The sequence below is a fragment of the Carcharhinus amblyrhynchos genome, chromosome 1 (assembly GCF_965287045.1).
Source record: "Carcharhinus amblyrhynchos chromosome 1, sCarAmb.v2.hapA, whole genome shotgun sequence".
In the NCBI taxonomy this organism is placed as follows: Eukaryota; Metazoa; Chordata; class Chondrichthyes; order Carcharhiniformes; family Carcharhinidae; genus Carcharhinus; species Carcharhinus amblyrhynchos.
The window spans coordinates 59,150,581-59,164,213 of NC_137324.1; the positions used below are offsets into that span (position 1 = coordinate 59,150,581).

The 13,633-nt window shown below is 42.7% G+C and overlaps 1 protein-coding gene across 1 annotated transcript in view; it reads left to right on the plus strand.

The window, feature by feature from the left end:
* The window catches only part of parp8 (poly (ADP-ribose) polymerase family, member 8), a 377,525-nt gene that overhangs the window by 209,952 nt on the left and 153,940 nt on the right, over positions 1–13,633 (plus strand). The window contains exon 7 of the mRNA XM_080185528.1: positions 8,180–8,274. Within this exon, the coding sequence (XP_080041654.1) occupies positions 8,180–8,274 (95 nt within the window). The remainder of the gene's footprint in view (positions 1–8,179; positions 8,275–13,633) is intronic.

The window sequence follows — 13,633 nt, forward strand, 5'->3', positions numbered from 1 at the left end:
CCCTTCTAAAGTAAAACTGCAGCCAAATAGAAAATTAAACCCTAAATTCACCAGGAAGGAAAAAACAAACTGTCCAAAGTGCATGACCTACCAACTATAATTCCTCCTAACAATGCAGCGTCCTAAAACAATCCCAGAAACAATACTTTTCACTGTGTGCTAAATTATGTGGCCATAATAAATCAAATCAAGTCAAATCAAAGAAAGTACCTGAAACCCCATTTAAACTATTGAAGTAGCAAAAAACAGACTCCTCCAAACAGCCTGGCAACAGTGAAATAGGCTGAGTCTGTGAGAGCTGCAGAGGGCATGTTTTAAAAAGAAATCTCTTAAAGGTAAACTAACATCACACAGGGCAGCTCAGTCACATAGAATGTATGTCACGTAGTATGTGGGAAGTCGTGGATTCTACTGGTGACCTAGATGACCACATGTGCAGGAACTGTCACCAACTATAGAAACTTGAGCTCTTAGCTTTCAGAGATGAGCAGTGGTAGGTATTACTGTGGGACTTGACTGGTTGAATGGTGAAAGGAAGGCTCCCCCTTGTAGGAGAGACTAGAACAAGCAGACATTGTTCAAAAATAAGGGGTCTCCCATTTAAGATGGAGGGGAGGGGAATTTCTTTCTCTGTGAGGATATTGAGCCCATGGAATTATCTTCCCCAGAGAGCAGTGGAGACAAGGTTGTTGGATATTTTTAAGGCAGAGTAGGATAGATTTTTGACTAACAAGGGAATCAAAGGATATAGGGGTAAGCAGAAAAGTTGAATTGAGGCCACAATGAGATCAGCCAATATTTTATCAAATAACAGAGCAGGCTCAAAGGTCTGAATGGCCTATTCCTGTTCTGAATTCATATGTTCGTAAGTACCGTGAAACCCCGATTTTACGTGCCCCGATTTAGTGCAAATTTGGATATAACGCGATGAATCATTGGACTTTTATTTTGCTCTTTCTGGGCAACTGAAGAGTTTTTGGTTACTGCAATCTATTTCTACAGTAAAAATAATTTGCCTTAGAAAGAAATTGTGGACAGAAAACACTTGCTTCCTCCCTTGCCCAGTTCAGATAAAAGGGGTTCTCACTTAGAAAAAAACTACATTAGACAGTTATTCAAAAGAGGAAGTACTTCACAGTTAATGGACTATGAAAATGTTTGTGTAAATTAACATCCCCATTGCCTGTTTTAAACTAGCCTGGACCTGCCAATGGAAAGGTTTATAAAAATTAATGAAGCGTGTAGCGATTGTATAAACAAACAGAGCTCTGACGGATGCCAAAATCATCCGTAACATAACTATAGCACCCCGATTTAGCACAACCCCGCTTTTTTTGTGATAACATTTTATGGACCCCAACCATTGCATTAAACGGGGCCGCACTGTATGTAAGTTTGTATATTTGTAAGTAATGATAATGTCCGACAAAAGAAAATCTAACGTTTAATGGCACTGCCATCAGTGACTTCACCACTCAGAACACCAGGTTAAAGTCCAATAAGTTTATTCGGTAGCATGAGCTTTTGAAGTGCTGCTCCTTCATCACTCACCTGATGAAGGAGCAGCGCTCTGAAAGCTCGTGCTACCAAATAAACCTGTTGGACTTTTATCCTGGTGTTGTGAGACTACTTACTGTGCCTATCCCAGTCCAACGCTGGCATCTCCACATCATGTTCCACACTAACGACATTCCTTCACTGTCACTAGGTCAGAATCCTGGAACTTTCTTCCTGACAGCATTTTGGCTGTACTTACATCAGATGAATTTCAGCAATTCAAGAAAGCAACTTTGCAAGGACAGTTAGGGGTGGGTAACAAACGCTAGTCTTGCCAGGAATGCCCCGATCCCATGAAATAATAAAAAAAAACATTTTGCCAGTATCCTAGGAAAAAAGCCCTTAATAGGCCTTTTAATTATATAAAAAGGCCTCCTGCCCTCATTTGGACCTCGCACTGGGAAACATCCCTGGCAACAGGAATGTGTTGGTGAGCCCTGCTATTTATTAGCCTCTCTGCCACCGATTCCACCATCCTGCAGCTGGGATTATTTCTAATCAAGGCTCAGTGAACTCTCATCACATATTTTCTGGTACTAATTGAGACTAGAGGTGGGATTTTACGGCCTTGCTTGGGGCATGTCTGAAAATTCCCGCCCAAGATCAACAGAGAATTTTGTTGTTGGACCCTCGCCTGCTGTGATTCTGTGGCGGGTAAGGTGGTAGAGTTCCAGATTAGGGATTTGATTCCTTTATCAGCATTTGTGAGAAATGGCAGGAAGATATCAGGACCCAGCAAGTTTTAGGTTAAACAAAAGTTCTGCAGATGAAGCTAAAGATGAATATTTCTCTGTATATGTGTTGTGTCTTATTCCATAAGCAATATTTTACAACAACGAGAAAACTTAACAATGCAGAGGACTGCTTGTGTCAGCAAACCAGAAATTTTGTGTAAAAATGGATCTGTTCAGTACTTGTTTATTGATGTGCCTGGGATGCATAGTCCGTGTACCTTGTTAACTGGTTAAGATGCCAATGTTTTGTAGCTACAAGTATGACAGCAGATCGAATTTACTACAACTTCCTCATTAAATATTGCTCCTTTTGTTTTAGAAAGGCAGAATCATGTTGTGATTCAGACTGCCGGAATAATGTTTGTGAACAAGCCCTCTTGGGAGAGACATGTTGTTGATTTCTATATTTTAAATGCACAGTTACAGTGAAATGAACTTGGATTTTGCCATTCACCGTGTGTCCATCCATTTCCTCATCTTCCTAAAATTTGCCAGTGAAAGTAAAGCAAGAACACAGTGGCAATTGAGGGGATTGAAAACCTGACAGGGAAATAGGCCAGGACGTACTGAAACCTCTCAGCTATTTTCTTATGCAAAAGGTTTTGTTCACAGTTCTTTGCTGAGAGGTTATTTTTACACACTTTGGAGGTTGATTTGACAACCTTGGGGATTTGCCAGTCTGGTTTCTACTTTGGAGCTGTGATCTGTCACCTCAGCATGGGTGTTTTACTTTGGACCTAGGGTAAGGACCAAAATGAACAGCAACAATAGCAACATTAGCAGGAACTGGATCAGCGGGAAGGGTAACAGTGGGAGCAGCAACACCAGCCTGCGCCTTGGGTGGGGCAGAGAGATACAACTAGCAGAGGCCACACCCAACATATTCTGTGCTGCTGTTCCAGGGTGTCTCCTTTGTCAGTGACCTTTTGAGGTTCAGCATTTGAGTGTAGCTGAGCAGAGCTTGCAACATCCTGTGGTTTCCAACCTCAGACTCTTTGCTGCTCACCTGATCATTTATGATATGTGAGGCACTATGTGAAAGCCTAGCTTTACTGGTCTCACTGAAGTTCGAGTATCTGAATTGCTGGATGGTCTGTATGAGTGCTGTAATGATACCACCTCAGTAGATATCGCTGAGGAATTGTTAGTGTTTTCCTAGACCACTGTCTATAGAACTCATAATGGCCAGTTGGAGATTAAAGACAACTATAAGTGCCAACCTAAGAGCATTTTAACTCTTCATTTTGCACATGGTCAGATTTCACTCACTGCTGGCAGTACTTTATATTTTCTTTCCTGTCTGATATTTAATTCTGTCACGAGACAGTTGGAAGATCTCCATTTCTGAATGGTGGCAATAGCATCCATTAAGAGATTGCAATGTGTAAATGGCAGAACAAAGGTACAGAGTGTCTCTTAATGGACACTATTAGCACCATTCCCAGTCTTTATCACACTGTATACATTGCCTTTGTCTTTTTATCGAGACATCTTGGTCAGTTAAACAAATCCCCCCTCCTCAACCTTACAGGATAAATTTTGTCCTCTTTTCTTTGTCTTCAGCTCTGATGAGGGGTCATCCTGACTCAAAACATTGGCTTTATTCTCACTTCATAGATGCTGCCAGAACTACTGAGATTTTCCAGCCTTTTCTGTTTTTGTTTTCAGATTCCAGCTTCTGCAATATTTTGCTTTTATTTGTGATGATGCACTTGGTGGCCAATGGCAGGAGTTTAGGGGAGGGGCAGTTGTAGTTTGGAGGTCATATGATGGTATCTCCCGGGATATGTCCAGCCAGTGTTTGCAGCCTCAAAGACAGCCAATTATTGAAGACATCAGTACAGCAATCAGGAATCATAGACATCTGTGTCAATGACATGTCTGTCTCATTCGCTGAAAAAGAACTGGACAAAGGATTTGTTTGGCACAAGATCCCAGAATCCTCTGTTCTGCTCAAACTTTACTGTGCAATGCACAATGGGGTCTAACAATAAATATTTCCTGTCCAAAGTTGGAAATTGAACTAATAAATGAACTTCAATGTTTGGGAGATGTTGGTTGCACCTTGAGCTTTAAGCAGGGAAGCACGTGACCATTCAATGAAAAGTTTGAACATACCATGGCTCCACCCAACTTACCTGCCACCTTCCCCAACACTGACAAGTGATTTACTGATTGGTGCTGTCTGACAATGTTGTCAAGTGGGGTTTGTGATTGGGGGGCACTGCTGTCAATCATCTGTCATCTCCCAGCGGCTGATTAGCTCCCAGCCTTCAGATGGCCATGGGGTTATGATGGTAAACTATTCTCATTAACTTATATTACCCTTAATTACTCTTGTACATTATCCCAAGAAACTTCTGTAAATTAACCCCTCCCCAAAGCCTCCTATAGAGCAGTGCCTCTCTGGCCTTCTCCAGCTCTACCCTGCCAGCCTCCGGCCCTCCCCTGCCAGCCTTTGACCCTCCTCTGCCAGTTTCTGTTCGATAGTCAATTCGAACAGAATGGCCAATCTAGACACCAAAAGGTGAACCAACCAGAGCAGTTAAAGGCTGACCCTTACTGGTCCAGTTTGGGGCAAAACAGTTTGCCCCTGGCATTGGCTGTGGTTGCCATGATGTGAAGATGCTGGCGTTGGACTGGGGTAAACACAGTAAGAAGTCTCACAACACCAGGTCAAAGTCCAACAGGTTTATTTGGTAGTGAATGCCACTAGCTTTTGGAATGCTGTTCCTTAGTCAGGTGAGTGGAGAGTTTTGATCACAAACAGGGCATATAAAGGCACACACAGTTTACAAAATACTTGATTAGAATGTGTGTCTTTACAGCTAATCTGCTATTCAAATCTTAAAGGTGGGGACAATGTGAGTGGAGATAGCATTAAGTATAGGTTAAAGAGATGTGTATTGTCTCCAGAGAGGATAGTAAGTGAGATGTTGCAAGCCTAGGCAAGTCATGGGGTTTACAGATAGTGTGACATGAACCCAAGATCCCCATTGAGGCCGTCCTCATGTGTGCAGAACTTGGCTATCAGTTTCTGCTCAGCGACTCTGCGCTGTCGTATGTCATGAAGGCCACCTTGGAGAACGTTTACCCGAAGATCAGAGGCTGAATGCCCGTGACCGCTGAAGTGTTCCCCAACAGGAAGGGAACAATCTTGCCTGGTGGTTGTTGAACGGTCAGCGCAGAGCTGCTGAGCAGAAGCTGATAGCCAACTTTCGCACCTTAGTATTTAGAAGGGTAAATACATAGGGTTTGGGTGGGATTGTTGTTGGTGCAGGTTTGATGGGCTGAATGGCCTCTTTCTGCACTGTAAGGGATTCTATGAATTAGAAGAAATGCAAACCAGGAGCTATTTGAACTATTTTGAACAAATTGTCGCAACTTCTGGAACTGGAACTGGCCGGCCAAAACCAAGACATCTGATCACCATATCACTGATCCTGTACTGTTTCCTTGAGCCAGGGTCATTTTTATAGGGGTGATGATGCCCATGTTATTTGCAATGTTACTGCAGTTTTTGCAATGTCAGTGGCACGCATTCTGCTTCATCATTTAAGGAACTTACATTCCAGCTGAAGGTGTGAACATTACACCTTTTCAAAATATTTATTTGCAGGTGAAACTTCCCTTCCAATATTTTTCAGTGTTTTGCTGCCCCATTGCCAGGTTAATCACTTCCACTGCCATGTGCATGATGATTCGCTGCGAGTTCCCTTTGAAACCATTCTGCCTGTGTTTACTAACACTTCAGGGGAACTTTCCCATCCCACCCACCATGGGAATCGTAGTAGGTGGGATCCAAACCATGCAAAGGTCCTTTGACCTCAGATGGGATTTTTCGGTTTTGTGGCGAATGCGGATGAAAAATCCTGCCTTTTGACTTGTTTTTATCACTTTCCTTCAGGAGTATTTTTTCTTGCATTTCAGTTTAATTTAGTTATTTACTTTTCTTCTCTTTGCCTCTTGTCAGTCAGGGGAATTCCACTGTGGATTGCAGCGATCCCAACTGGCAGGACTGACATTCTTCCTGATATTCCATTTGTCTTCTAGAATCCAAAGCGGCGGGGGGGGGGGGGCGCGAGGAGAATGTTCAGGGCATTAATCAGATAGAGAGTGCTCTCCGTAGTTCAGGCACAACCCTACCTTTCACTCACGTAGCATGGCCCACAGAACACTCTGTGCTGGTCATTGGAGACTGGAGTTGGAGGCCTCCTCCTGGAGCTTCAATTGATACCAGGATGAAAAGAGTATTGTAAATCTCAGTGTTGAACAAGCACATGTAGTGTTAGACGTATCCAAAGCTTGCAACCCAATAGGTGACAGTGCATCATGCAGCTAGATTATTTTGCGATGAATTTTGGTTTCGGAAGGTGTGTGTGACAAGGTTTTCAATTATACATGGCATCTTGAAGCCGTGTCTGAAGCATAGATAGTCATAATATGCAAAGAATGAACTATAAGATTGTGTGACCCCATTGATGAGGAGTCCCTTGGCACTGACAATACTTGGTGACAAATAATTTTCAGATAGCGTATGAAATACGTGTAACGGGATTTTATGGCTTTGCTCAGTCCGAAACCATAAAATCCCCTCGAGTTCAATGGCCTTCCCATTGTCCATCCCTCATCTGCTCTGATTCCCGTGATGTATGAGGCAGTAGAATTCTAGTGATGGTGTCAATTTTTGTCCAGCCAAGTCGACAATGAGGTGGGAAAGACCTCAATTGATTTTGCCACCCTACTAAAGTTGACATTGAAACATAGAAAATAGGTGCAGGAGTAGGCCATTCAGCCCTTCAAGCCTGCACCGCCATTCAATATGATCATAGCTGATCATGCACTTTCACTAATCCCATTCCTGCTTTTTTTTCCATACCCCTGATCCATTTAACCACAAGGGTCATGTCCAGCTCCCTCTTGAACATATTTAATAAATTGGCCCCCAGTTTTCTTTGATACAGAATTCCACAGGTTCACAACTTCATCTCTGCGGAAGATGAAGATCTTCCTCATCTCTGTCCTGAATGGCTTACCTTTGATCTTCGACTGTGACCCCCTAGTTCTGGACTTCCCAACACCGACAACATTCTTTCTGCATCCAGCCTGTCCAGTCCCATCAGGATTTTATATGTTTCTATTAGGCACCCTCTCATTCTTCTAAATTCCAGTGAGTGCAAGCCTATTCAATCCAGTCTTTCTTCATATGTCAGTCGTGCAATTCTGTGAATCGGCCGAGTGAACCTTCGCTAGACTCCCTCATTAGCAAGAATGTCCTTCCTTCGACCAAAGTTGCACACAATACTCAAGGTGTGGCTTCACCAAGGCTCTGTATAACTGCAGCAAGACATTCCTACTCCCGTACTCAGAGCCTGTTGCAATGAAGGTCAGCATGCTATTAGCTTTCCTCACTGTCTGCTGTATCTGCATGCCAGCCTTCAGCAACTGTCCCATAATGACACACAGGTCACTACTGCCGACCATGGCAAGGTCTGCAAGACATAATAGGCTACAAGGTGAAGTAAAATAGCCGGCACCAATACACCTCTCCCCAATGAGCTCAATGTATTCTTTTTATTAGTGTCACAAGTAGGCTTACATTAATACTACAATGAAGTTACTGTGAAAATCTCCTGGTTGCCACACTCTGGCGCCTGTTCGGGTACACTGAGGGAGAATTTAGCTGGGCCAATGCAGCAGAGACAATGTAGACTCCCTCTGCGCTCTCGGGATTCTATGATGTGTACCAATAATTTGTCAATGTATTGTATCCCTACAATACCTTCAATATTTTGAAATAAAAACCCTTTTTACCACCTTGGTTGCATTTGTTCACACAATTATGGAATCTTTTCACTGAGTGAACTCAGTTGTGTTTATGATTTCAGGGTAACTATGATGGTGAACTTCATAAGCATCCACAGCTTGAAGCTGACCTGGCAGCTGTGAGGGAGATCTATGGGCCTGGCGCAGTATCCCTCAGGTAAGCAGTTTGCTTATTAAAGAGCAGCTCTTCGATGATAAGAAATGAGGCTGAGTGCCTTCCCAGCTTATTGAGACATTGTCATGCCTATGCATTTGTGGGTTAGTCACAGTAAAGCTGGGCAAGCTACTGCAGCGGCCAGTGATGCAGGTTTCCCCCCCTCCCCCAATTTATTAACAACTTTGAGACCAATAGAGAAAGCGGAACAGACAAATCGTGTAATAATGAAAGCTAATTCAGAAACCTGACCAGAGGTAAGCACAAACAATGAAATATTTTTGCTTCAATCTAGCTGGTATTTTTTGAACAGGATTGAAGGATACTGACATTTGGTGATATCAGTGTACCTGACATGTTTATTGCTGCATGAGCTGCCTGCAATTTATCATCATACACTATTAAAAGATATATAAACAGCTTGAATATTGGATTTATTCAGCACTTGCTTCAAAGTGTCATGATCGCTTTTATCAGTGTCAAAATGAATGTTATAAATAGAGGGAGCTGGTGTGTGGGGATAGCGCTGATAACTCTGTTCTCCATGACTCTTTTTGTTGCTCTTGTTGTTCCATGCCATCAAGCAAGATGATGCCATGATGGAACATTTCACACTGTAAACAATCATAGCTGTTACCAAAGGATATCACAAAAGCTGCTTGTTAAAGTGATTTATGGCATTTATGTTCTAGGCCAAAATCTTGAGCTCATCACACCTCTCTGTACCAGGGCAATCCAATCCATAATATCTCGTTCTTTGGTCCACAAAGCCTGAGTGGCTCACTCACCTGGAATTAAGTCTCAGAATTGCAGCCATTAAGTTAAACAATAATAGGAGATTCAGAACATTTGTTTTTAAGTTAATTTCAATGAGGGGGTGATCTGTATGATTTGATTTTTGCTAAATTCATTTTCACTCTGCAGATGATTGCAGTAACAGCATACTTCTTATGTTTCATTACATTATATATTTCTTACACCTTGGCACGCTGGCACCATGTTTAGTCCATTGCTGCCACTCAGTGCCAGGAACCTGGGTTCAATTCCTGGCTTGGGTCACTATCTGTTTGGAGTTTGCACATTCTCCCTGTGTCTGCATAGGTTTCTTCCAGGTGCTCCAATTTCCTCCCACAATCTGAAAGTTAAGTGCATTTACCCAAACAGGTGCCGGAGTAGCGACTAGGGGAATTTCACAGTAACTTTACTGCAGTGTTAATGTAAGCCTTACTTGTGACTGATAAATAAACTTTAATTTTAACATTCAGTTTTTTAAGGAATTGAGTGGTCCACAGGGCTGCATGATGCACATCTAAGGAAAAAATAGTTTGGATATCTTTCACTATATTTGCCACACAATTTATGAAGTTATAGTAATAAATTGATGACAAGTTATAATTAAAATATAAAACTGGAGTAATTTTATATACACAGTGTTTTTTATTCCAAAGTAGTCTTTTCATTCCTTCAGAGGTGAAAACAACTCTCCAGTGATCATATCCTTAATGTAGTCCTGATGCAATAATTTTCAGATACCTTTAGTAGTATCCCCAGATGTTATTACAGTTTCCAAATAACACAAGTACAACATTTTGTTAATTCTGCAGATTGTTACAAAATACTATTTCAAACAATTGAACAGTAAAATGATCTATTTTCTGTAACCATTGTCCCCAGGGAACTTATGTCTATAATACTCAGCACTTTATCAGAGAACAGGAGGTTAAGATTTGATTTATTATTGTCACATGTATCAGTATACGGTGAAAAGTATTGTTTCTATTGCGCTATACCATGCCATTTATAGAGAAGGAAAGGAGAGGGTGCAGAATATACTGGCATGATTTTACCATTTTCATTCAAAGTTTTGAATCTGGGTGCAATTCAGATCCGAATTGGAAATCTGCTCTCGGGCGCCCCCATACGCACTCAGCCTGAAAAAAAAATCACAGGTCTGAATTGTGCTGTGGACAGGGCTTATTGCGCCCAAAATGATCAGAGCTCTAAAATGCGCATGCACAGTTAGAAAAAAAATTGAAAAAGCACGTCCGTGTCAGATCGCTCCCAAGCACAGAAAGCGGCTCAGCAGTGAAAAGCAGGAGTGATGGCCCCCACAGACATCACTGTCCCTCTTATCCACCCCACACCCCCCCCCTTTTCTATCCAGACTGATCGTGACCCCCTTGCCCCCTTCCCCTCACCGATCGCACACAGAGTGGTAGCGGACCCAGCTGCCCCTCCCCTGTCCCACCCCCACCTCATGTGTGCGGAACTTGTCTGCCAGTTTCTGCTCAGCGACTCTTACCCATCTCACTCTCCCCCCACCCAGAGAATGATCTGTCCCTCCTCCCCCTCCCCCAGAAAATGATCTGGCCTCACACTTCCCCCCAACCCCCCCAGAGGAACCTGCCTCCTTCGTCCTCCCCATTCCTCCCCCACAACCAGGGAATGATCTGACCTGCCTCCCTCCCTCCAAACCCCCCTCCCTCCCCCACCCCCCTCACCCCCCGTCCCCACTCCAACCCCTCCCCCCTCCACCCCACCATTCTGAGTCAGACACGTTGGAAGCTTTGAACTTGCCTCTCCAGCAGCTGGAGCGCCCGTTTCAGACTTTTATTCAGCATGTTCATTTCGGCGCGATTCCGGATCAGCGAACGTGGTAGTAAAGGGGGAAATGCTGATAAAGTTGAGCAGGCAGTTCATTAATTCAATTGAAATACATGCAAATGCCTTTAAATCACCATTGCGCCCGTTTCAGGCGTGAATTGATTTGCGGCTATTCCCAGGTCTCAGTAAAGTGGCCATGTGTGTGGACGGGGACGCGGATCGCGTTAATGGCCTCGCACCCGACTTTATCATGTTTTCGTGCCCATTTAATGGTAAAATAGGACCCATAGATTTACAGTAATAGCTAGGGTCTAGAGAAAGGTAGGTCCATTCAAATGTCTGATGGTAGCAGGGAAGAAGCTGTTCTTGAGTTGGCTTTTATGTGACTTTAGACTTCTATTCCGACGGAAGAAGTTGGAAGATAGAATGTCTGGGGTGGGTAGGGCCCTTGATTTTGCTGACTGCTATTCTGGGCAGCTGAAAGCGTAGATATTTGGAAGACTAGTTTGTGTGATGGACATGCCAACCTTCCTTAATGGGGGTATTGGAGGGCTTTCTTAACTATAGCGTCAGCATGGAGGGACCAGGACAGGGGATGGAGGATTCACGGTTTATCCAGGCTATTTACAAACATCAGAAATTCTGTTTGAGAGCTTAAATGGTCAAAAATGATATTTCATAATGAAAATATGCTTGAAATTTTAATTTTGGGAGAATTGAATTTCATACTTCCTGAAAAATCACTATACCTCTCTGTGCACTGAATAGTAGGTATACTTTTGTACAGATCCTTGTTTATATCTTGTTTCTAGTCACTTAAACATTCCCTGCTATCACTTGTGGCCTTCAACCTGACTCCATCTTCTTGCAAAGACTGAATTACAGAGAAAGTCACTAGGCTGGGAATATTCTGCTGCAACTTCCTGACTTCATTAGTTGCAAAGGAGGGGGGTCAGGTACAGAGCTGCTCCATCACTTTTCACATCCTTGCTTCTGCATCTTGGGCTTTGTTTTCCTTTATTTTTATCTGTCTGCCATTTACCTTTGGCAGAGTCTGTCAATGGGCCAAAATGCTTCAGGTAGACCTCAAAATGTTTACAGGTGTTATGCAGAGTTTCAGGAATGCATGGAGGAACCATGAGAGCAGATGAATATGCTGGCATTTCATTGATACCCTTGAGAATCACTAAGTAAGGACATTTTCCTCAAGGAATTAACTTAGGGGTTTTCTCAATGTGCTTTCCAAGCGTTTTAAGATTGCAACAGTGCTACAAGAATTACTGCCTAAACCAATAATCCTTGACAGGATTGTCCAAAAAGTAACATCGTTTATCACTGACTGAGCCAGGGTGATTAGAGGAGATAAAGGAAAACTACTGCAGATCAGTAAATCAGAAATGCTGGAAACACCCAGCAGGTCTGGCAGCATCTGTAGAGTGAAATAAAAACAAGAATTAATGTTTTAGGTCAACTCCCACCTCCCCAATCCCATCCCCACCTTTTCTCCATCAGTCAACCACTTACTCATCAGCAACATAATTACGTGATCCTGCAGTAACTTTGAAAACCTCACTGGGATCAGGACCAAAGATTACTGATGCCTGTTTTGGCACAAGTTCATTGGTCCTGGCCACTTCTAGATAGAGGATTATCAACATGTGAAATAGATTTTCCAGGGAGGGGGATACTAAAGTGAAGAAAGACTTGGATATATATTTGAGGCAATGGATTATTGAGAGGTGCTGAATTTTCTGATCAGACAGATGACCAGTAGAGTCTTTTCCTGCTGTATACTTTCCTTTATTCACAAGCCATGTGATCCTGTAAACAAGAAATAATCTTGTAAATTCCTTCTACCTTCTCTCACTATTTATTTCTATCAGCTACTTCCTGTAAAAATCTTGGTTGTGTAATAAAACAGAGAAAAGAGCACATATTGGGCTTTGAATTCCACCAAGTTCTATTTCCTTATTGTCATAACCTGAAGCATATCATTACCCATTCCAAGTCCAGTGTGGTATGTTGCCACATCAACATAATACAGTTTATATCAGACAAATCAAAAGCTTCCACAATGGATGCAAAGTTTTGTGATAACCGTACATCAAACTACATTTGTGCTCAAATATTAATGTCAAATTGTTAACAGATAATTGCCTGCCTATATGAAATCTAATTTCCCTTGCTTACAAGTGACAAATTATTATTTGAAAGATAATGACTTGAATAATCACTAAGTCTGATTGCATGTGTGGATATTGTACTCCAGCTAGTTTAAAGAGATAATGTTGGGCAAGCTAATGGAGCTAAAGGTAGACAAGTCTCCTGGCCCTGATGGAATCCCCACAGCCCCAATTCTTGCCTTCAAACAACTGCACAACCTCAAACAGACCATTGTTTGCAGCAAACTACCTAGCCTTCAGGAGAACAGTGACAACACCACACAACCCTGCCACAGCAACCTCTGCAAGACATGCTAGATAATTGATATGGATGACATCATCTGACGTGAGAACACCATCCATCACGTACACAGCACATACTCTTGCAATTCGGCCGACGTTGTCTACCTAATACGCTGCAGGAAAGGATGTCCCAAAACATGGTACATTGGGGAGACCATGCACATGCTATGAAAATGGATGAATGAGCATCACTCGACAATTACCAGGCAAGACTGTTCCCTTCCTGTTAGCGAACACTTCAGCCGTCACGGGCATTCGACCTCTGATCTTCCGGTAAGCGTTCTCCAAAGCAG